The 24,667-nt window shown below is 45.4% G+C and overlaps 3 protein-coding genes across 4 annotated transcripts in view; all 3 read right to left on the reverse strand.

Annotated features, from left to right (window-relative positions):
* Positions 1-10,607, reverse strand: part of LOC133757974 (protocadherin alpha-C2) — a 130,086-nt gene extending 119,479 nt beyond the window's left edge. The window contains exon 1 of one of the 2 annotated variants that reach the window (XM_062188992.1): positions 8,145-10,607. In XM_062188992.1, the coding sequence (XP_062044976.1) occupies positions 8,145-10,604 (2,460 nt within the window). In that variant the 5' untranslated portion in view covers positions 10,605-10,607. The remainder of the gene's footprint in view (positions 1-8,144) is intronic. The other variant, XM_062188991.1, reaches the window with a different exon arrangement.
* A 4,605-nt stretch (positions 10,608-15,212) lies between these two features.
* Positions 15,213-17,750, reverse strand: LOC133758786 (protocadherin alpha-12-like). The gene has a single exon (XM_062189930.1). The coding sequence runs from the start codon at positions 17,700-17,702 to the stop codon at positions 15,213-15,215; it is 2,490 nt and encodes an 829-aa protein (XP_062045914.1). The 5' UTR covers positions 17,703-17,750.
* Positions 17,751-17,799: 49 nt separating this feature from the next.
* LOC133758787 (protocadherin alpha-11-like) lies at positions 17,800-24,663 on the reverse strand. The gene is made up of 4 exons (XM_062189931.1): positions 24,631-24,663; positions 23,249-23,344; positions 20,728-23,184; positions 17,800-17,895 (listed from the first exon to the last, which is right to left on the reverse strand). The coding sequence occupies exons 1-4, from the start codon at positions 24,661-24,663 to the stop codon at positions 17,800-17,802; spliced, it is 2,682 nt and encodes an 893-aa protein (XP_062045915.1).
* Between the last annotated feature and the right edge of the window lie 4 nt (positions 24,664-24,667).

The raw sequence follows: 24,667 nt of genomic DNA on the forward strand, positions 1-24,667 counted from the left end.
ATAGTAAAAATAACAGATGAAAACATTTTAGATGTCATTTTTAAATGCAGAAATCATTTGAAAATGAAATTTGGGGGCTTGTGCTGTGGTTCAGTGCAGTAAGCTGCCACCTGCAGTGTCAGCATCCCATACTGGTGCCAGCTGGAGTCCCAGCTGCTCAGCTTCCAAAGCAGCTACTGTACCTGGGAAAGCATCAGAGAATGGTCCAAGTCTTTCAGTCCCTGAATTCACATGGGAGACTCAGATGAAGCTCCTAGCTCCTGGCTTTAGCCTGACCCAGCCAGGGTCATTTCAGCCATTGGGGACTGAACCAGTGGTTCGAAGATGGATCTATCTATCTATCTATCTATCTATTTATCTATCTATCTTTCCTTCTCACTTTCTATAACTCCATTTTTCAAAGACATAAAAAATAAACCTTTTTTTAAAAAAGAAAGAAAATGAAATTTTGAATGGTATCACTTTTAAAACAATCATGTATCTGGACATAAATCTAACAAAGTATTTCCAAGACTTCTATGGAAAAAAATTGCAACACTCTATTGAGAAACATTGGGGAGGATCTAAATAAAAAGAGATGTATGATACGTTCATGAATTGGAAGCTGCATATGTTACAGATTTCAGTTCCAAAAAACTGATCTATAGATTTCATGCAATACTAACCAAAATTTCAGCAAAATTTGTTACTAAAAAGCTGTAAAACTTGCATCTGAAATTTAAGTGAAATTAAAAGCCAAGAATTACCAAGTCTTGAATAAGATCAAATCGGGATACCATGTGATGTTTTGATCTGTGTATACAATGTACGTATACATTGTTCACAATCCATGTATACATTGAATCAAATTAACACATCCATCACCCCATGACCACATTTTTCTGGTGAGAACTTAGAAGTCTATTCTTTAAGCAATTTTGAAATACACAGTACATTAATAACTATGCCCCACAAATACACAAATTATTATTTGTCAGTTAAATTAGTCATTTTAAAAGAGACATTAAACAAAATTATGTTCTTTTAAAAAGTGGAATGATCTGATGAAATCTTTACTTAATATATACTAAATCGATCTTCTGTATATAAAGATAATTGAAAATGAATCTTGATGTGAATGGAATTGGAGAGGGAGCGGGAGATGGGAGGGGTACAAGTGGAAGGCAAGTTATGGGGGAGAAGGGAAAGCCATTGTAATCCATAAATTGTACTTTGGAAATTTATATTCACTAAATAAAAATTTTTAAAAAGTGGAATGATTTATAATATCAGATATCAAGCCTTTTTTCAAAAAGATGTATTTATTCATTTTAAAGATAGAATAACAGAAAACGGGAGACACAGAGCTAGAGAAAGATTTTCTTTTACTGGTTCACTCCCCAAATGGCCACAAGGAAACCAGGGACCCAGAACTTCATCAAGGTCTCCCACATGAGTGGAAGGTGCCCAAAATTCTAAGTAGTTGTCTGCTTCTCTCCTAACCACATTAGCCGGGAGATGGATTGGAGCTGGAGCAGCCAGGAGTAGAACAGGCACTCCCATAAGAGACGCCTGCATTGTAAGTGGCAGCTTAACATACTTCAGTTCTGGCCCCCGGGTAGCAAGTCTTAAAACTACTATAATTAAAATATATGGTACTGGTGATGCCACTACCAGAAAAAAAAAGATAGAATAGAATAAACCACTCAGAAACAGACTAATATAAATAAGAACAATGTGAATATGAAAAAAATGGCACTATAAAACAGTAAAAAAAAAAAGTAGGTTTTTCTAAGAATGGCACTGAGACAATTTCTATATGGTAAAAATAAAACAGGACAACTTTCTTATATAATTTATGAAAACCAATTCTAGAAAACATGGAGAGCAAAAATATAAAAGATAAAAAACATAAGGTTTCTAGCTTACAATGTAGGTGAATATATTCATCAGCTCATGGTAGAAACATATTTCTTAAACCAGAAACAAACAAAATTTTAAATATATAAATTAAATAACAAAGAAATTAAGAACTTTTTTAATAAAAAGCAAAAAAGACTCTATCTTGGTGGGAATATCAACAATAGCCATAATCAAAACTTGAGTTGAAAAATGACCATTTCATTCACATACAGTAAATTTTAAATTAATTACAGATTATTAGAACTATAGTAGTATAACAACCACTGATTTGAAGAAATTAAGAATTTTGCATATCAAATGAATAGCAACTAAGAAGGGAAAAGGAATCCAATAAAATTGGCAAAGAATTTGATCCAGAAAGTTTAAGGCCCTAATAATCAATAAGAAAAAGACAGAGTTCATAATATGCAAATAATCATATTTAAAAGGATGTTCATAAAAAATGCTCAAGTGATCACTAACATGAAAAGTTGCTCAGCTTCATAAGAGAAATACAAATTAAAATGATAATGAGATACCACTACTCATCCATCAAATTTAAAGGTCTAACTACTGCAAATATTGTAGAAGACGAAAGCAACATAAGGTTCAAAAGATGTGAGCAAAAGTGAAAAAAATTTAAATCACTTTAACAAAGATTTTAATAGTATCTGGTAAAGCTGAAGGTATATATCCTATGGTCCAGTAATTCCTATCCCAGGTTTATAACCAGAGAAATGTATGTTGTATGCACTAGGAGATATATACAAGAAAGATTACTCACAGCATCAGAACCCAAAAACAGCCAAGATATCAAATAATAGGGTTTTTAAGGTTTTATTTATGTATTTATTGAAGGTCAGAGAGAGAGAGAGAAAATCTTCCATCCACAGACAGCTGCCACAGCCAGTGCTGTGCCAGGCTGGAGCCAGGAGTCAGAAGTTTAATCTAGTCTCCACATGGGTGCAGGGGCCCAAACACTTGGGGCCATCTTCCTCTGCTTTTTCAAGGTTAGTAGTAGGGAGCTGTATCAGAGGTGGAACAGCAAGGATATGAACCAGCGCCCATATGGGATGCCAACAGCATAAGCGGTGGCTTTATCCACTACACCACAATGCCAGCACCCCTAAATAATAGCTTTAAGTAAATGATTATATGATCTTCAATGAATTATTTAAAAGAATGAAAAATGAATAAATTACAGTTATCCAACATAACATGGGGAAAATCTTAACATACACAGAATCAAGTGAAACAACAAACATATAAGAAAATACGTATTTTTAAATTCCACTTATATAAAATTCCATAGGCAAAAATAAAGGTTCAGAATGACCTGAGTGAATAGAATTTGCAGAGAAGAATGAGCTGTACAGAAAGAAGGAGACCTAGAGAATTATTGAAGTGTCTTCTTTGATCTTTGATTGAAGACTAATGTACACATGCATTGGGTGAAAATCCACAAGACTAAGGAAAGAAGCACTGGAAAGAAGTAGACAGAATAATTCCTAGAGCTCACACAGGGCTGGAAATAGTTCACATTCCTACTGGTCACAGATAAGAAACCCTTCAGGCCGGCGCCGTGGCTTAACAGGCTAATCCTCCGCCTTGCGGCGCAGGCACACCGGGTTCTAGTCCTGGTCGGGGTGCCGGATTCTATCCCGGTTGCCCCTCTTCCAGGCCAGCTCTCTGCTATGGCCCGGGAGGGCAGTGGAGGATGGCCCAAGTCCTTGGGCCCTGCACCCACATGGGAGACCAGGAGAAGCACCTGGCTCCTGGCTTCGGATCAGCACGATGCGCTGGCCGCGGTGGCCATTGGAGGGTGAACCAATGGCAAAGGAAGACCTTCCTCTCTGTCTCTCTCTCTCACTATCCACTCTGCCTGTCAAAAAAAAAGAAAAAGAAAAAAAAGAAACCTTTCAAAACACAAGTTATTAGGTGCTCTCCTCAGAAGAGTAAAACTTCAGTAGAGGCTGAATTAGTTCTATGCTAAAAACTTCTCTGGATGTAAACTAACAAAGCTTGATATCAACCTTTGAAAGAAACAAATTGGTCCCATGCAACTTCACTTCATATAACAACTAAGTCCAACTCTTCAGAGATTCTCAGCACCAATATTACCGACACTTTGAACTGGGTAATTCTCTATCACAGAGGACTATCCTGACATTGTAGGATGTATTATTCCATCATCCTTGGCCTCTAGCACTAGATGCCAACAGCAATCTCCAAGTAGCTAATAACAAAAAATATATCCAGGCACTGACAAACTATCCTTTGGAGGGCAAAACTGACCCTGGTTGAAAACCACTGCTGTAAAGGATCTGTCTCTCCACACCCTCCTCACATTCCACCTCTGCAGCAACTAACAATGTAAAATTCACAATCTGATCACAGATTACCAGACATGTAAACAAGCAAGAAAATCTAACACAAACAAGAATAAAAATCAAACAGGAACAGTAATGATTTGCCCACTGAAATTAGCAAACAGGAATATTAAAAAATCTGCTAGGCTGGCCCCGTGGCTCAACAGGCTAATCCTCTGCCTTGCGGCGCCAGCACACCGGGTTCTAGTCCCGGTTGGGGCGCCGGATTCTATCCCGGTTGCCCCTCTTCCAGGCCAGCTCTCTGCTATGGCCCGGGAAGGCAGTGGAGGATGGCCCAAGTTCTTGGGCCCTGCACCCACATGGGAGACCAGGAGAAGCACCTGGCTCCTGGCTTCGGATCAGCACAATGCGCCGGCTGCAGCGGCCATTGGAGGGTGAACCAATGGCAAAGGAAGACCTTTCTCTCTGTCTCTCTCTCTCACTATCCACTCTGCCTGTCAAAAAAAATCTGTTATAAAAATACTTTTGTATACTAAAGAACACAGAAAAAAAGTTCAACATTAAGTGGGGATAAATAAAATAGCATTTAAAAGATCAAGGAGCTGGCACTGTGGTGTGTCAGGTTAAACTGCCACCTGCAAAATTCCAGTATCCCATATGGCATTGGTTGGAGTTCTGGCTGCTCCACTTCCAATCCAGCTTCCTGCTAATTCACCTGGGAAAAGCAGCAGAAGATGGCTCAAGTCCTTGGGTCCCTGAACCTGTGTGAGAGATACAGATGAAACCCCTGGCTCTTGGCTTCAGCCTGGCCCATCCCCAGCCATTGAGGCCATTTGGGGAGTGAACCAAGCAGATGGAAGACCTCTCTCTCTCTCTTCCCCCTTCTCTCTATAACTCTTTCAAAAATAAATAAATATTTAAAAACAAGATCTGCATAGAATCTTATCGAGAAAAGAATTAATACACTACCTGAAATGAAAAACATACTGATTAGGATTAGTAGATATGACACTACAAAAGGAAAGATAAGTGAACTTGAAACCCTAGAGAATTTATCAAAGCTATCCAAAATGAGGTACAAAGAAAGAAAAGACAGACAAAACTGATCAAAACTACTGTGAGACAATACCAGTAAACAGAAGTGTAATTGAAATACCAGAAAGAAAGGAATTGAAGAAAAAGATTTTCGGAAAAATATGGCTGAAATTTACCCAAATCTGATGAAAATGATAAACCCACAGAGTCTGGACTATCGACAAACTGAAAATATTCTAACATAAAGATTGTCAGATTACAGTACATCATAACCAGTGTTTAAAAATGTGACAATAAGGAAATTCTTAATAGAAACCATAGAGGGTAGGAACATGAAGGAGGAAGATGCATATGCAGAGGAACACATGCGATCTTTGTACCAGAAACTATGCAAACCAGAAGACAATGGAATGACATCTTTAAAAAACTGTCAACAATACCCAGTGAAAATACTTTATCAAAATTAAAAATGAACTAAAGATTCTTCTCAAACAAAAGTAGGATTAATTTATTGCCAGAACACATCTATTACTTCAAATTTCAAGGAAAAACCTAAAATTCATAAAAGAAAATAAGACATTTCTATATATAAAACTTTAAAATATTTTATATGGGAAAATACACTACAAACATCAATAGAAATTATATGGAAAGAAAATATATTTGTGATATACACAGCAGATAAGTAGTTAATATTGATATTACTGAGAGAACTTTCCCAAAATAAAAACAAAACAATAGACAAATAGACAAATAATTGATAAGTCAAAGAAGTCTAAGTCCAAATCAACAAAATACACATGATAATGCAAATTTACGATTGTACATAGGAACTTAAAATAAAATAGTGGGGCTGGCACTGTGGCACCTATTAAGAGTCCCACTGGGGCCCCTGCAGTGGCATAATAGGTAAAGCCACCATCTGCAGTGCTGGCATCCCATATGGGCGCCGGTTCAAGTCCCAGCTGCTCCACTTCCAGCCGGCTCTGTGCTATGGCCTGGGAAAGCAGTGGAAAACGGCCCAAGTCCTTGGGCCCCTGCACCTGTGTGGGAGACCCAAAAGAAGCTCCTGGCTCTTGCTTCAGACCCGCACAGCTCTGGCAGTTGCAGCCACTTGGGGAGTGAACCAGCAGATGGAAGACACCTCTTTCTCTCTCTCTCTCTCTCTCTCTCTCTCTCTCTCTCTCTGTGTGTGTGTGTGTGTGTGTGTGTAACTCTGACTTTCAAATAAATAAAAATAAATCTTTTTTTAAAAAAAGAATCCCATCTGCACCTAGAAAATCAGCAGACGATGGTCTAAGTGCATGGGCCCCTGCCAACCACATGGGAATCCAGATAGAGTTGCTGGTTCCTGGCTTGCTCCAGCCCTAACCACTGAGGTCATTTGGGGAGTGAACCAGTGGATGAAAAATCAATCAATCTCTCTCTCTCTCTCTCATGCTTTTGCTCTCTGTTACTGCCTTTCAAGTAAATAAATCTTAAACATTTAAATGATAATGAGATGTCACTATATAGAGATCACATTGTTAGAAAGTTCAGCCTCTACTGTTTCTGGAAATAAAAGGAAAAGTGTGCTCATAATTTGTTGTTGGAAATTTAAAGTGCAACAAAATACTTAGAAAGCAATCTAGCAATGTACTAATTATTATTAATGCATTAATTATTAATGCTTTTTGATGCAACAACTATACATCTCAGATTCCATTTCTTAGAAATAAATATTTCCAATATTTTAGGAAATATATGTTCTTTTATAATGATAGCAAGCAGAGTTTATGGAGACAAAAGAACACCTGAAGCAAAGTGGTTGCCCATCAACAGGTGAATAACTGAATACATAATTATACTTCCACACTACGGAGTACTACCACACAGCCATTAAAAATATCAGATTTGCAGGGATTTCCAAAAGGTAATAGTTACCGAAATGTAAAATGTGACAACAAAAATAACACTAGGTATGTATGTGTATAAAATAATTATTTGTGTGCAAATTACAATGTAAAAGATTGATCTCATTGTTAACATGCAGACTGGGACACCTGCATCCGATTTCTGGAGTCTGAATCAGAGTCCTGGCTTTGGTTCAGTTCCCATTTCCTGCTGATGAACACTTTGAGCAGCAAATGATGGCTCTGAGCTGGTTCCCTGACACTCACACCGCTGGTTCCCTGACACTCACACCGAGGACTGGGATTGACTCCTCAGCTCCTAGGGATTTCAGGAGCGACCCCAAGGATGAGCTCATCACTCTAACTCCTGATCCCTCGCAAGTAAATCATTTTTTTATGAAAAAGAAAAATCACAAGGTATTTTAAATCAAAGCCTGAGAAACACTGAGGTGATTAGAGAACAGCAATAGAGAAAAACGACACTTCCTCCAAAAAGATTTTTTTAAAAAGGGAGAAAATGCACTGCAAAACAAGGAATTTAGGTGAAAAGTCCTGAAACTCTTTAAAACAATCATGAATGTGAGTATATGTATTAATTAAAATTTTCAAAACTTAAAATTATAATTAGCCTTATTAAAACAAATTTTCTACTTGTTTAAGTTCTCATAAGGTAGCATGTCCTGCAAATGATCATGCATGCAGCAAATACTTAAAACTATTCCAAATACAGTGATTATTCATATTTTGAACATCTCATCGAAGGTTCCATGTTAAAATTTCACATTGAAAAACGCCTAAAATCAAATGTCAACACAATAGTTAAATACCATAAAAATTACAGAAATAGAAATTAAACTACTTAAATAGAAATAGATATTTTAATAGAAATTTAAATAGAAATTAAACTATTTAAACAGAAGTAGAATTAAAGATACTTTTAAAAACAGCCAATGAAGACTAAAAGACCAGGTAAGTACAATGATTTTTTTTTTAAATACAAGGTTACCTCCTTCAAATGTTCTGAATCCGCTTCTCTTTCTCCAGTTTCCCCTGTAGAGAGCGGACCCGGAGGAAGGCCAGGGCTGAAGGCCATGAGGTCGGCCTTGGGCGCGCCCTCGCCGCCGCTCACCCGCTGCCGCCTCCGCTGCGAGCACGACCAGCTCCCCACCGCGCTCGCGCACACCAGCGCCGGCTGCCCCGGCCCGCACGCGCCCTCCGCGGCCGGCGCCCAGCACCGCAGCGCCGTCCACACCACCAGCGTCAGCACCAGCAGGCTGCTCACGGCGCAGATGGCCACGATCAGGGACGCGTTCACGTCCAGCAGCGCCGCCGCGCCGTCCGCCGCACCCGCCGCCGCACCCACCGCCCGCGACGAGGACGCCGCCGCCGCCGCCGCCGCCTGCCCGCCGTCCACCAGCGACAGCAGCACCGTAGCTGTGGCCGTCAGCGCGGGCTCGCCGTGGTCCTTCACCAGCACCAGCAGCCGCTGGCGCGCCAAGTCCGCCTCGTCCAGGCTGCGCGTCGTGCTGATCTCGCCCGTGTACAGCCCCACGCGGAACGGGAGCCGCGCCCCGCCCGCCGCAGCCGACGCCGCCCCAGCCGCATTCGCATTCGCATTGGGCGCCGCCTGCAGCTCGTACGACAGCCACGCGTTGTAGCCGGCGTCCGCGTCCACCGCGCGCACCTTCGCCACCACGTGGCCCGCGCCCGCCGACCGCGACACCCACACCGGCACCGCCTCGCTCGCCGGCCCGCCCGCGCCCCGCGGCAGCACCCACGGCGCGTGGTCGTTCTCGTCCAGCACGAACACCTGCAGCGTCACGTTGCTGCCCAGCGCCGGCACGCCCGCGTCGCGCGCGCTCACCTCGAAGCGCAGCAGCTCCAGCTCCTCGCGGTCCAGCGGCTGCAGCGCGTGCACGCGCCCGCTCTCCGCGTGCACCGACACGTAGCTCGACAGCAGGCGCTCGCCCACGCGCCGCTCCACCAGCGAGTACGACACGCGCGCGTTCTCCCGCGCGTCCGCGTCGCGCGCCGACACCGTCACCAGGTGGCAGCCCGGCGCGTTGTTCTCCCTCACGAACACCGTGTACTCGGCCTGCGCGAACGCGGGCGCGTTGTCGTTCACGTCCGCCACCTCCACCCACACGCTGGCCGACGCCCGCAGCGCCGGCGAGCCCGCGTCGCGCGCCGTCACCACCACGCCGTAGCCCGACACCAGCTCGCGGTCCAGCCCGCTCTCCAGCACCAGCGAGTAGTAGTTCCTGAAGGTCGACAGCAGCCGGAAGGGCACGTCGGGCGTCAGGGCGCAGCTCACCTGCCCGTTGGCGCCCGAGTCGCGGTCGGACACGCTGACCAGGGCGATCACCGTGCCCACCGGAGCGTCCTCTCGGATGGGCAGTGACAGAGAAGTGATAGTGATCTCTGGGACGTTATCGTTTATATCTAGGACTTCCACTAATAGGGTACAGTGACCTGTCCTTGGAATATTCCCTTTGTCAATTGCTTCCACGTATATTTCATACAATTTCGTTTGTTCAAAATCCAGTTTACCTTTCGTCCTAATTTCCCCAGTGCTGGGATGTATGACAAACGCACTGGCCACTGCCGGCGGTGTAGGCTTTCTGAATGCGTACACCACGTCTCCGTTGGCACCGTCATCCGGGTCTGTCGCATTTAGTTGAATCAATACTGTCCCATTGAATACGTTCTCTAACAGTCTCACTTTATAAAGGAGCTGGTCAAAAGCCGGGGCGTTGTCATTCACATCCAGAACCTCGATCAGCAGCTGAACTGTGCCGGTCAGCTCCGGTTTCCCTCCATCCACAGCTGTCAGTAATAAACTATGCTCCTGCATTTCCTCTCTGTCCAATGTCTTCCTCAACACAAGCGATAAAGAAGACGTCTGCTCACGATTGTTTTGAGTATCCAAGGAGAAATAATCGTTGGGATCCAGTCGGTAGGTCAGGGCTGAGTTCACTCCGATATCTGCATCGGATGCGCCATCTAGTGGAAATCGGGTTTCCGGAGGTATCAACTCTGGAATGATGATTCTTTTCTTACTTTCAGGGAACACGGGCGGGTTGTCGTTGACGTCCCTCACCTCCACCTCCACGTGGAACACCTGCAGCGGCCGCTCCACCACCACCTCCAGGTGCACGCTGCACTCCGCGCTCCGCCCGCACAGCGCCTCGCGGTCCATCCGCGCGTTCACGAACAGGATGCCGTTCTGCACGTTCACCTCCAGCAGGTCCCCGCCGGCCCTGGACGCCACCCGGAACAGGCGCGGCACCAGCTCGGCCAGCGGCAGCCCCAGGTCCTGCGCCAGGCGGCCCACGAACGTGCCGTGCTGGGCCTCCTCGGGGACCGAGTAGCGCAGCTGGGCGCTGCCCGCCCGCCAGGCTGCCAGCAGCAGGAGCCAGGGCAGTAGGCGCCGGGCTCCTGGGCCTCCTCGCCGGGTAAACAGCATTGTACACTCGAAAAGACTTCAGAGTACCTACAGTAGATTCAATGCCTTACCTCAAACTCCCTCTCAAGATCCAGTTTTACAGCCTCTTCGTGCGGGCGAATGTGCATCGGATGTCCGCTGTCTGCGTTTTCCCGGAGGAAGGAGGAAGCGGTGTGGGTCTCCGCGGAAGCGCTCTCAGCGAAGGGCGACACCATGCGCACGAACGTGTAAGTGTACGAACGACTGAGTTTTCAGATTTTCCACTGGTGTAAGCTTTCCCCCCCTTGCATTTCCTGACTTTTTCACTGCAAATTCATAACTGAAGTAGAAACGTTTACCTTCTCAAAAACAGTAAATTCTCATATTCCGCTCAGTACTGTATCTTAGTTGCCAGTGGGTTAATGAGTTCCATTTTCCTACACACTTATTTTTAACTGTGTGAACTGTCCGTGCAGAATTTTAAAAGACAGAAAACATAAACATTCATTTTGAGGGTCTCCAGCTGATGCGGACTTTGGTGGGAAAGTCAGTTTCCTGTGATATCTTTCAAGACATCCCCCCCCCCCCAAACAGCCACTAACTCCAAATTGGAACACAGTCACCTAAGAATAAAACGATGACGGTGGGAAATATTGACAACATTTTAAAATAAAGCTACCATATGTATGAACTTCCCCAGGTAAGGCTTAGAAATGATGACAAAATGTGCGTGTTTTAAGGGAAGCATCCAGTCATTCATTGTGTGTACAACCTTGTGTGTGCATAGACACAAGAATGCTTTCAGGGGTGGGGTTCTTTTTGCATAAAGCAGGCCAAGAGCTGGCATCCTCTGTATTTAATAGAGTTTGAATTGCTACCAAAAGGTTCTTCTCCCTACCCATCTCACTTCATCATCACTGGGAAAATCATTGCTATCCTTTAAACTGGCTCTAATTTTCCAGGTGACAATAGCTACAAACAGACATTAACAAATATTTAGCAGGGAAGGGAGGAAGGGGATCCTACTTTTGTCTATTTGCTATAACTATCTCTACCAAGATACAATGTTCCAGGACAAAGAGCACAATGAAAATACATCACAGCTCCCATAATTATCTTGTCAGGTCTGTGTATATCTCTATAGGAAATCACAGTTGGGTCCACTTCTGTGCCTCTGCTCCCCTCTGAAAATTTGGGTACACTACTGAGTATTTTCTTGCCCTCATCACCTTTCCTGCACCACTACTTCTACTAACACAGCTTTACTCTTACGACAGGAATAGTCCCTTGATTCTAACTCCTCTTGTTTATCAAGTCCTAAATTGCTTCACTTCTCCAACTAAATAGACTCATAGTAATCATTTAGAATATTCTCTTCCAGATACACTAGAATCACTCATTTGCTTATCACTCCTCTAATATTTTCTGTAGTCTCCCCATACAGTATAACCATCCATTCCCTATTCTTCCAATGGCACTTCTCAGTGTAAAGTAGCTATTTAACCATGATGACTATTTGTATTCTCTAGAAGTTTACTTTAGTTGGACCTTCATAATTCATAATTAAATCTACTGTCTTGCCTACAGAAATTCATTCATATTCTGTCACCTCTATTCCAATTCTCAACCTCACTGCCCCATATGCCTTTAATTGCCTTTGATTTGACTGTTGAGAGCTAAGTCATCAAACAGGAACTCAATGGCTGTCTTCTTCTATCAACCTTCTTTATTTTTCAGTCCCTACTAGCTCAAAGGAAAAACTGTTTCTACTTCTAAGGACAACTCTATGCTCTTTAAAAATTATTATTTTCTATTTCCTCTTAACTATTTTTCATCTTCAGCTTCATTCTCTTGCTAATTTTTAGTATCTCCCTCTTGTTTCTTTCCCTCAACAACAAACATTTCTAGATATATACATATATATGTATATATTATTCCTGCATTTTAGCTCCTTATTTACTTGTTTCTTTCCCTCAAACATTTCTAAATACACATAAATATTACTCTTGCATTTTTTTTTAAAAAAATTACATTCATTCCCTTCCCTTCACCTCTAACTTCTAACATTTACTTGAAAAGTGCACTGAGTTTTGTTTCAGCCATCTGTAGTCTATGCTGCCTATGATTTTTCAAGCCTACTACAGTAGTTTGAGTGCTGCCCACCCCAAAGATACATCCACGTTTTAATCCTCATAACCTGCAGACAAATGGCAAATGATGTGAATAAATTAAGTATCTGAAAAGTTCCATGGATCATCCTAGACTATCCAGGTAGACCATAAGTGCATACCCTAATAAAACAAATGCAGGGAAGAAAACATGGAAAGAGAATAGGTAATGTGACCACAAAGACAGAGATTGGGATGGTGCAGCCACAAGATAAGGAACAAAAGCCATCAAAGAGACAAAGAACAGAGTCTCCTCTGGAGCAACCAGGAGTACGGTGGTACCAGCACCTTGATTTTGGATTTTTGGTCTTCAAAAGTGTGAAAGAATAAATTTATTGTTGTTTGACACCACCCAGCATCCCCAGGAACTAACATGCCTACACACTTAAATTCTCTTCTTGGACACACTACTTTTCAACCTCTCTCTCTCTCTCTCTCTCTCTCTCTCATTTCATTCTTTCATGGATTTATATTATTCCCTAAAACAATTACTCCAAAATCTACATCTACAATCTCTGAGTTCCAGAACCATATTTCCATGGACAATGCTATTCTTCTAGAACCTCAAGAGTAGAATTTTCTTAAACATCTCTTTCCATTCACTACTCAAACACAAATTGCTTCTCCAACTGTGTCTGCATCTTGGTTAATGGCAACTTCATCCACTCAGTTGACCAAACTAAGAAGCAAGTGTCAAATTCTTTTTGCCTTTATCATTTGTATTGAGTCAGTCATAATCTTGTTGCTTCTACATTGCCTATGCCTCTTGTACATGTTTCCTTCAATCCATTTCTGCTTTCACAATTCAAGTCCCTATCACTTGCAACTGAAATTACTATAAAAGATTTTACTCATTTTCTTGCCTTCAGATTCTCCCCTGCTCTAATCCTTCAAATACATATTCACCAGAGCAGACTGCTCATTTAGTCATTTTAATCTATCTGCAATGCCTTGCTATTGAACTGTGATCTTTCAAGACAAGCTTGAATAAAATGTTGCCTCATTTTACTCTTCCTCTTTCTAAAATGTAGTGGATTGCCCAGGCAATACATTTCAACACCATACATTTATTCAGAAAGTCTCGATTGAACATATGCTACATTCCGGGTCCTAACCTAACATGTGTGAGAAAGCAGACAAGCCTACAAAGGTTAATGCCTTCATTACTGGCGAGGGAGAGTAATGCTTTATTCTGTGGTGGAAGAGAAGCATTTGGATACTTTTGGAAAACAAAGTCACAAGATGTAAATACACTTTAAAAGATTCACTGGGCCGGCGCCGCGGCTCAATAGGCTAATACTCCGCCTGAGGCGCTGGCACACCAGGTTCTAGTCCTGGTCGGGGCACCGGATTCTGTCCCGGTTGCCCCTCTTCCAGGCCAGCTCTCTGCTGTGCCCAGGGAGTGCAGTGGAGGATGGCCCAAGTGCTTGGGCCCTGCCCACCATGGGAGACCAGGAGAAGCACCTGGCTCCTGGCTTCGGATCAGCGCGGTGCGCCAGCCACAGCAGCCATTGGAGGGTGAACCAACGGCAAAGGAAGACCTTTCTCTGTCTCTCTCTCTCACTGTCCACTCTGCCTGTCAAAAAAAATAAAAATTAAAAAAAATAGATTCACTGTACAGAGCAGTAGCACCCATAATAGGTTTGAGATCCTCCAAAAATGGGTTTGAGCCCCTTCTAATGAGCTATCTGTCTAAGTTCAGGTTTCTCATATGTTAGTGAGGATGACAATTACTCTACTTGGGTGGTACAGTTCATCCGATAATTAAATAAGATAATGCAATTTAAAATCTTAGCACAGAGCCTAGAAAATAAAAGGGGCCATGTTACTGAATCCCTAAATGCCATTAAAGCAAGATCTGCCATTATTTCTGTGGCAAAAAAGGAAAACCTCCAAATACATTATAAACCTTCAATTGTAAGATACATCCTGATTTAGATGCTGTTTAAATATTTTAATTGAGAAACTGTTTTATTGTTTCCTAGACAAATAAGGATGGTACAGTACCAAACTTGAAAGTTATTCAGTGAGAAAAATGACAGAAAATTATTCCTCTAAAAATAAAATCTATTTGTTGTTAGAATATAAGAAATTTTATATTATCATGTCTGTATTATAATAAAATTAAAATGGAAGTCCAGGAGGCTAATTTAATCGTTTAACCACGTGAGGCTCCACTAAAGAACCAAGTTAATGGTACCTGGAATCATTATACTATCTTGTCACTTGTTTCTAATCCTGAATAAGACCAGTATTTTGAGTTACAAAAATATTAGTTTTAATCCAACATACTATAATTTGAAAAAGCAAATCATTCCTATATAGTGGGAAATAATATAAAAATCTTTAAGTATAGAGATCGACAGCCTCCATTGTCTCTTAAAATTTCATATGGCAATGGGAGTAATACAGGAAAGCAACAAAAGATGAAATATTATACATTTAAAAGATAACATTATGAAGAAAATATGAAAGGGAAGAATTAATTCCAACATAAAGGCAAGTTCTTAAGGGAAACAAATATTCTCACATGATTATCACTTACTTCACTGGATGGGTTTAGACAATCCTCTTGAGGCGGGGGAAGGCCTGGGCTGAAGGCCATGAGGTCGGCCTTGGGCGCGCCCTCGCCGCCGCTCACCCGCTGCCGCCTCCGCTGCGAGCACGACCAGCTCCCCACCGCGCTCGCGCACACCAGCGCCGGCTGCCCCGGGCCGCACGCGCCCTCCGCGGCCGGCACCCAGCACCGCAGCGCCGTCCACACCACCAGCGTCAGCACCAGCAGGCTGCTCACGGCGCAGATGGCCACGATCAGGGACGCGTTCACGTCCAGCAGCGCCGCCGCGCCGCCCGCCGCCGCCGCCACACCCGCCGCCCGCGACGAGGACGCCGCCGCCGCCGCCGCCGCCGCCTGCCCGCCGTCCACCAGCGACAGCAGCACCGTGGCCGTGGCCGTCAGCGCGGGCTCGCCGTGGTCCTTCACCAGCACCAGCAGCCGCTGGCGCGCCAAGTCCGCCTCGTCCAGGCTGCGCGTCGTGCTGATCTCGCCCGTGTACAGCCCCACGCGGAACGGGAGCCGCGCCCCGCCCGCCGCAGCCGACGCCGCCCCAGCCGCATTCGCATTCGGCGCCGCCTGCAGCTCGTACGACAGCCACGCGTTGTAGCCGGCGTCCGCGTCCACTGCGCGCACCTTCGCCACCACGTGGCCCGCGCCCGCCGACCGCGACACCCACACCGGCACCGCCTCGCTCGCTGGCCCGCCCGCGCCCCGTGGCAGCACCCACGGCGCGTGGTCGTTCTCGTCCAGCACGAACACCTGCAGCGTCACGTTGCTGCCCAGCGCCGGCACGCCCGCGTCGCGCGCGCTCACCTCGAAGCGCAGCAGCTCCAGCTCCTCGCGGTCCAGCGGCTGCAGCGCGTGCACGCGCCCGCTCTCCGCGTGCACCGACACGTAGCTCGACAGCAGGCGCTCGCCCACGCGCCGCTCCACCAGCGAGTACGACACGCGCGCGTTCTCCCGCGCGTCCGCGTCGCGCGCCGACACCGTCACCAGGTGGCAGCCCGGCGCGTTGTTCTCCCTCACGAACACCGTGTACTCGGCCTGCGCGAACGCGGGCGCGTTGTCGTTCACGTCCGCCACCTCCACCCACACGCTGGCCGACGCCCGCAGCGCCGGCGAGCCCGCGTCGCGCGCCGTCACCACCACGCCGTAGCCCGACACCAGCTCGCGGTCCAGCCCGCTCTCCAGCACCAGCGAGTAGTAGTTCCTGAAGGTCGACAGCAGCCGGAAGGGCACGTCGGGCGTCAGGGCGCAGCTCACCTGCCCGTTGGCACCCGAGTCGCGGTCGGACACGCTGACCAGGGCGACCACCGTGCCCACCGGAGCGTCCTCGCGGATGGGCACCAACAGAGAAGTGACCGTTATCTCAGGAACATTGTCATTCAAGTCCAGAACTTTCACCAGGACGCTGCAGTGACCAGCCATGGACGGAACCCCCTTATCAGTTGCCTGAACCTGAATTTCATACTCATCGTTCTCCTCATAATCCAGGTTCCCGTAAATTCTAATTTCACCTGTGTCAGGATTGATTACAAATGTACATTTCTTGCTCTCTGGCAAAATCGTTCTGATTCCATAGGCAATTTCTCGATTCGGTCCTTCGTCTGGATCGGAAGCGTTCAGGTGAACCACACTCGTGTCGTTTTGGACATTTTCAGACAACACTACTCTGTAGGCTGGCTCCTCAAAGGCCGGCGCGTTGTCATTCACGTCCAGGACGGCTACCTGGATTTGAACGGATCCTGTCAGCCCCGGTCTACCGCCATCGACCACCATCAGTAGTAAAGTAAGTTCTGCTATTTCCTCTCTGTCCAGCGACTTCCGAAGAACCAACTCAGGTAACATACTTTTGTTTTTTTCCGTTACCATTTTAAGCACAAAATGCTCATTTAGACTTAATGTATAGGTCAGCAGAGCGTTTACGCCGATATCCGCGTCTGAAGCGCCCTCTAGAGGAAAACGAGAGTCCAGAGGCGCAGATTCGGAAATGAGCACCTTCTGTTCCCTTTGTCTGAACACGGGCGGGTTGTCGTTGACGTCCCTCACCTCCACCTCCACGTGGAACACCTGCAGCGGCCGCTCCACCACCACCTCCAGGTGCACGCTGCACTCCGCGCTCCGCCCGCACAGCGCCTCGCGGTCCATCCGCGCGTTCACGAACAGGATGCCGTTCTGCACGTTCACCTCCAGCAGGTCCCCACCGGCCCTGGACGCCACCCGGAACAGGCGCGGCACCAGCTCGGCCAGCGGCAGCCCCAGGTCCTGCGCCAGGCGGCCCACGAACGTGCCGTGCTGGGCCTCCTCGGGGACCGAGTAGCGCAGCTGGGCGCTGCCCGCCCGCCAGGCTGCCAGCAGCAGAAGCCAGGGCAGTAGGCGCCGGGCTCCGGAACCTCCTGGCAGGGAAAACAGCATCGCAGATGCAGAGGTCCTCTGTAGTGGGATTTGCAGATTTAAGGGTGCTGTCGCGTAAGATCTCTTAGGCGCGGTCTGCTTTTCTGTAAATACCTACTTAATAGATATTATCCAGCTTTCCGGTCAGTTTGGAGTCGCCCCTCCTCTGAACCGCTGGAATCTGGGTGCGGAGCCGGAAATTTTTCTTCTTCACCTTTTGAGTATACAGCGACATCATGTGACTGATTATGTAAGTACAAGAGAAATCTCTTTTTGGTCTGACCACTTGGGTCCCAATAAATTCTATTTCAACTTTTGGATATTTTCCTTTATTATCTGTACATGTCTTAAAGTGTACAAGTATGATAGGAACACAGCACAAATATTTCTTTCATAGGTTGGTTATGTAAAACATTTCGGCTTCAGACTATGTCACAAATCCATCTTTGAAATAAGGTGTATGTCAGAAACCACTCTTTATCCACTATGGAGAATAAAAAATGGTATGCATGATTCCTTCCCTTATAGCTTACAATTCACACTGTTCTATGATTTTTAGCCTCAACCACTCCATTCTAAGATTTTAGAACAAAGTCAAGAACTTCATCATTTAGTAAAACAAACTATAATATTTGTTAACTAAACAATACTCTATATAAATGGTTTCCTTCACAAATCTGTGAAAACTAGAATTCATACATATTAAGGGTGTCTTGTTTTTGGTGTCTTGATTGCTTTTTTAAGAAGGATGGCATTTCATATAACTGCTCCCATTCCCACAAATCAAAACAAAGCTCAGGTACATGTTCTGGAAAGTTTACCATTTTCATGTAACATATTCAGTCAAAATCCCCCAATTATAAATTTTTCTAAGGTGGCAGCAGAACACTAATATGAAAAAGATCTCTTGGAGTGTTCTTTAAGCTTCATCTCCTTGACAAAGTCAAAAGAACATGAACTTGATGCTCTCCTGTTGGTTTCTTTTCAAATCTTTCCCCAAAAGAGATCACTTAGTAATTACTAGGAATATGCTTCTCTTCAAAAAAAAAAAAAAAAACTAAACTAAAAACCAGAATAGTGGCTTCAATGCAAGGGGGAATCAAAAACCCCTTCATGATTTTACTCATTCATTCAAAACCAGTCTCAAGGAAAAATAAAAAGCAGTTAAAGATCCCACAGCACACTATGAGAATATAAATATAGATTCTGTAAGTTCATTACTTTTCAAGTCAAAAATCTTTAAATCAATTATTTGCTGCCATTCCTTTTCTAATGTAGTAAAGGAAACTAAAGTGTGAAGACTTCACATACCCAGAATATAACCACAAATGACTCTACATGTAGAAAAAACCACAAAATTGATTATTAACCAAAAACATTTGAATTTTGATGCTAACAGACTAATTATTTAAGTTGTCTAATATAACCTTGCTTAATTTCCTATTTTCCATTTCCAAAAATACCTAGTGTATCATACTTGCTAAATAACTTAATGGAAAAATACAATGTCATGTAGTCCTTAACACTGTTAGACTTAATTAAATGATTAAGCAGACAGGACAACTAAGATTAGCTTAAAACTTAACTGATCTACAAAATATACTGAAATTATAACATTACACCAAAGAATGTAACCCTGACTTTTAAAAATAAGTACAAAAGATATTAGCCTGTAGAAATAAGTCAAGGTAATTGCGAATTATTAAAAATGTATATTAGTTACTTCAGTAATATAAAAGTGATGACTTGTGGAATTTTAGCCTATCCTGAAAACATTTCAATGACTTTTAAAATTAAATATGAATGATCTTGATTTGGAAATCAGTACTAATATTTTCCCTAATTTTCATATTTATTATATTTGAAAAAGTTCATAAATGATTAATCACTTTGAGTCTAAAATATTTTATATTTTGTTGCCTACTTTTGAATATTTAAAAATGTTTTTACCCAATCAATATTCAGGTGAAAAAGTTTTTTTAAAAGTCTACATATCTATTTATTTTGAAAAACAGAGTCTGATTCCATCATTCTACAGGTAGTTATGAATCAGGAAATTAGAAGAATGACCAAGAGATAAATGATTTTGCTAGAACCTTTATATGTGATTATGCAACATGGGAAGAAAAATTTGTAAGCAGTATAGATAAGGCATTTAAAGACAGAACTGTGGAAATGAGAAATGAACGAAACCGATCAATGTCACTGGGCACTCACTTGAGTAAAGTTACCTTTTTTTCCATTCTAGAAGAATCACACAAACTTAGCAAAGAATGCCAGTTACCATTCACTGCAGATATTATAACCCTATATGCGCTCATTTTATAAGCTTGCAACATGTGATTATTTGCCTAGTTTGCTTTAAGAGTCATGAATCAGGCAACTCTGAGGACATAGCAGTTAATAAATCTGTTATTTCAAGAAATAAAAAATGTACAATATTTTAATACTATTATTTTGATCAAAGTATCATATCAGAATGCAAAGATGGACAGTTGGATTTAAATAATAAGAAAAACAAATTTTATCACAGCAGTAGAGTAGAGGGAAAACTAAAGGTTATTCAATGGATAAAACATTTATGAATGTTTAACCACCACAGGAAAAAAAAATTATTTTGGTGCTAATGAAGAGCGAGCTCTGTTTGAGACAAGCATGAAGACAGACAAACCAATCTAATAACGTTAAAATAGCAATGCAAAAGACTATGAACGACAAACATCAGCAAAAGGAATCCATGGGAGTTACTGACATCACCGCATATCGGTAGATCAGTGACATTCATTAATTAGTTCTACGTGACAGAAAAGAGCCAACTTACAAATTTCCCTAGATAATTTCTCATCGAATATGAAGGGAAATAGGATTTTATTAGCTAGAGAAATTTAACCTTACAATTAAAAGACTCGAGACACGTAAGTATATTGTAACACTAAAAAAGTTATTTAAAACAAATCTCATATACTTCATAACGATTTAGTTGAAAGCTATATTTTGAGAAAACATAACGCACTTAGTAAATAGGAGAGATCTATACAGAACTCACCGGTGCCAGATGTTTTGAACCTGCCTCCTCCGACCTTTCTCCTCCATCTTCTCTGTCCAGCCCAGGAGGAAGGCCGGGGCTGAAGGCCATGAGGTCGGCCTTGGGCGCGCCCTCGCCGCCGCTCACCCGCTGCCGCCTCCGCTGCGAGCACGACCAGCTCCCCACCGCGCTCGCGCACACCAGCGCCGGCTGCCCCGGCCCGCACGCGCCCTCCGCGGCCGGCGCCCAGCACCGCAGCGCCGTCCACACCACCAGCGTCAGCACCAGCAGGCTGCTCACGGCGCAGATGGCCACGATCAGGGACGCGTTCACGTCCAGCAGCGCCGCCGCGCCGCCCGCCGCCGCCGCCGCACCCGCCCGCGACGAGGACGCCGCCGCCGCCGCCGCCGCCGCCTGCCCGCCGTCCACCAGCGACAGCAGCACCGTGGCCGTGGCCGTCAGCGCGGGCTCGCCGTGGTCCTTCACCAGCACCAGCAGCCGCTGGCGCGCCAAGTCCGCCTCGTCCAGGCTGCGCGTCGTGCTGATCTCGCCCGTGTACAGCCCCACGCGGAACGGGAGCCGCGCCCCGCCCGACGCAGCCGCCACCGCCCCATTCGCATTCGCATTCGCATTCGGCGCCGCCTGCAGCTCATACGACAGCCACGCGTTGTAGCCGGCGTCCGCGTCCACCGCGCGCACCTTCGCCACCACGTGGCCCGCGCCCGCCGACCGCGACACCCACACCGGCACCGCCTCGCTCGCTGGCCCGCCCGCGCCCCGCGGCAGCACCCACGGCGCGTGGTCGTTCTCGTCCAGCACGAACACCTGCAGCGTCACGTTGCTGCCCAGCGCCGGCACGCCCGCGTCGCGCGCGCTCACCTCGAAGCGCAGCAGCTCCAGCTCCTCGCGGTCCAGCGGCTGCAGCGCGTGCACGCGCCCGCTCTCCGCGTGCACCGACACGTAGCTCGACAGCAAGCGCTCGCCCACGCGCCGCTCCACCAGCGAGTACGACACGCGCGCGTTCTCCCGCGCGTCCGCGTCGCGCGCCGACACCGTCACCAGGTGGCAGCCCGGCGCGTTGTTCTCCCTCACGAACACCGTGTACTCGGCCTGCGCGAACGCGGGCGCGTTGTCGTTCACGTCCGCCACCTCCACCCACACGCTGGCCGACGCCCGCAGCGCCGGCGAGCCCGCGTCGCGCGCCGTCACCACCACGCCGTAGCCCGACACCAGCTCGCGGTCCAGCCCGCTCTCCAGCACCAGCGAGTAGTAGTTCCTGAAGGTCGACAGCAGCCGGAAGGGCACGTCGGGCGTCAGGGCGCAGCTCACCTGCCCGTTGGCGCCCGAGTCGCGGTCGGAGACAGTGATGAGGGCGATCACCGTGCCCACCGGAGCGTCCTCGCGTATGGGCAGTGACAGAGAAGTGACCACCACTTCGGGTGGATTATCGTTTTCATCTAAGATTTCCACCAGGATTGTACAGTGACCAGCCATGGGTGGAATCCCCTTATCTGTAGCCTGGATCTCAATTTCATAAAATTTGCTTTCTTCGTAATCTAAAGTTCCATTCACCCTCACTTCTCCGCTGCTCTCATCCAGGGAGAACAAGAGTCTCTCGCGGGGCTTAATCGACACCAAGGAGTATGTCACCTCCCCGTTGACTCCTTCATCTCGGTCCGTGGCGTTCAGCTGCATCACAAGAGTCCCTCGGGCACTGTTTTCTGTCAGCCTCACCTTGAATTCTGGCTGATCGAACTCCGGATCGTTGTCGTTAACATCCAGGACGCACACCAGCAGGTGAACGGTGCCGCTGAGCGCCGGCTGGCCCCCGTCGGTAGCCGTCAGCAGTAAACTGAATTCTGGCGTTTTCTCTCTGTCCAGAGGCTTCTTCAGTATCAAAGAGAGTCTTTTAGTCTGTTTACTATTTGTTGGAGAAGCTAAGGAAAAATATTCGTTTTGACTTAGTCTGTAGGTTAATAGAGCGTTCTCCCCTATGTCCGCGTCAGTAGCTCCCTCCAGCGGAAAACGCGAGTCTGGGGGTTTAGATTCGGAAATCTGCAGCCTTTGTTCTTGTCGGGAGAACACGGGCGGGTTGTCGTTGACGTCCCTCACCTCCACCTCCACGTGGAACACCTGCAGCGGCCGCTCCACCACCACCTCCAGGTGCACGCTGCACTCCGCGCTCCGCCCGCACAGCGCTTCGCGGTCCATCCGCGCGTTCACGAACAGGATGCCGTTCTGCACGTTCACCTCCAGCAGGTCCCCGCCAGCACGGGACGCCACCCGGAACAGGCGCGGCACCAGCTCGGCCAGCGGCAGCCCCAGGTCCTGCGCCAGGCGGCCCACGAACGTGCCGTGCTGGGCCTCCTCGGGGACCGAGTAGCGCAGCTGGGCGCTGCCCGCCCGCCAGGCTGCCAGCAGCAGGAGCCAGGGCAGCAGTCGCGAAGCGCCCACTCCAAACATCGCATAGGAAATCGGCTCTCAGAATAGAACTCTCTGCATGCACACTTTGAGATCTTCCGCTTCAGGATGTGAATTTCACCGCATTTTTGAGAGCGGTTTCCAAGGATCCTGTTACAGTGGCGTCCGCTGCGATGGAGGCGTTTAGCACGGGGAGTGCCTGATTGCTCAGCGCAACCTGGGAAGGAATTCTTTGGACCGAGTAAAGAGCGACACCTTGTGTCTGAAGCTGTGAGCGCCGCGCGCTGCATCCACCGCCACAGAGGACCGCGTTTCATGTTCTCCTTTAAACCTATTTCCCAAGATTTTGTTTCCAGGCCAGCTTTGAATCACATTGAAACTATACCTAAGCAGAAATGGCACTTTCTATGTCTTGACTACCATAGCATTTAATGTCTTGTTTCTATGACTCACTTACAGTTATAGAATTAACTCTTTTAGTTGAATATCTACAGAGGGAGAATTCAATTCTGTAGCCAGCCTTGCAAAGAACTAGCACAAAACTTTTCCTGAAGGCATGGTTTCTCATATAAAAATATTATCAAACTCGAATTCTCCTACTACCAGATTCCTTTGTCATTTCGGCTGCCAGGAAACTCCAAGAAAATTTTGAGGTTGAGTAATAACTCTCTAGTCTTTGCGTTCTGCATGTTCTTATCACGTGGACTTGCCTCCTCATATCTATTTTTTACAAAATTATAGGGTATAATGTGCTGTTAGTATATATGTATACATTGTTTAAAGATCAAATCAGGGTAATTATAGCTATCACCTCAGACATATTTATCATTCTTTTGTGGTTAAACACTCAACTTACTCTCTTTTAGCTATTTTTAAAAATGTAATATACCATTGTTAACTATATCTCATCTATTTTATTTATTCCTGATTTTTTGTCATTTACACTTAGTTTTATTGTTATGATTCTGTATCCACTGCAGAACAATAAGCAAATGATCATAAACTCAAATAGTATATTTTCAAATTTGGTAGTTTAAAACATAGAACTCACCAAGGAAAAGTCTATTGATCTAGATGAATTTTATATCTGACATACACATGTATGATTTCTCTGTAAGTCTCATGGCTGTTAGACATCAAATGGCATTTTGTGTAAGGGAGTCTATGATATGACAGAAGTAGTTCTACAATTATAGAATAAATTTCATTATCATTCAGTGAAATAAATAAAATCACCATGAAAATCTCTGTACCACATCAGTATTTCCACACCACTAATATTGGTTTCCATAATCCCATCAACATATATGCATAAAAATAGCTTATTTTTGTTGAAAGAATCATGAGTTTGAGATCATAAGTTCATCTAAAACACAGGAAGCAATTTTTAATTGTATCTCCTCTAACTGTCTGATATTGTGCTTAAAACACAATCATCATACAATTCAAGTAAATGGAAAATTATCTTAGTGTTATGCAAACAGAATTTCATAGAATACTCACTGAAAAATGGGAATTGTTCATGTGAGTTTTCATTGCT

Source organism: Lepus europaeus, chromosome 4, assembly GCF_033115175.1.
Source record: "Lepus europaeus isolate LE1 chromosome 4, mLepTim1.pri, whole genome shotgun sequence".
NCBI classification, from domain to species: domain Eukaryota; kingdom Metazoa; phylum Chordata; class Mammalia; order Lagomorpha; family Leporidae; genus Lepus; species Lepus europaeus.

What these genes read in the sequence shown, in the direction of transcription:
- LOC133758786 (XM_062189930.1), bottom strand. Translation starts at nt 17,702, where the DNA reads ATGCTGTTTTCCCTGCCAGGAGGTTCCGGAGCCCGGCGCCTACTGCCC.
- LOC133758787 (XM_062189931.1), bottom strand. Translation starts at nt 24,663, where the DNA reads ATGAAAACTCACATGAACAATTCCCATTTTTCA. An exon ending in TGAACAATTCCCATTTTTCA is followed by an intron (nt 23,345 to 24,630) that starts GTGAGTATTCTA and finishes ATTCCTTCCCAG; the next exon opens with GTTGCGCTGAGCAATCAGGC. An exon ending in AAACCGCTCTCAAAAATGCG is followed by an intron (nt 23,185 to 23,248) that starts GTGAAATTCACA and finishes CTATTCTGAGAG; the next exon opens with CCGATTTCCTATGCGATGTT.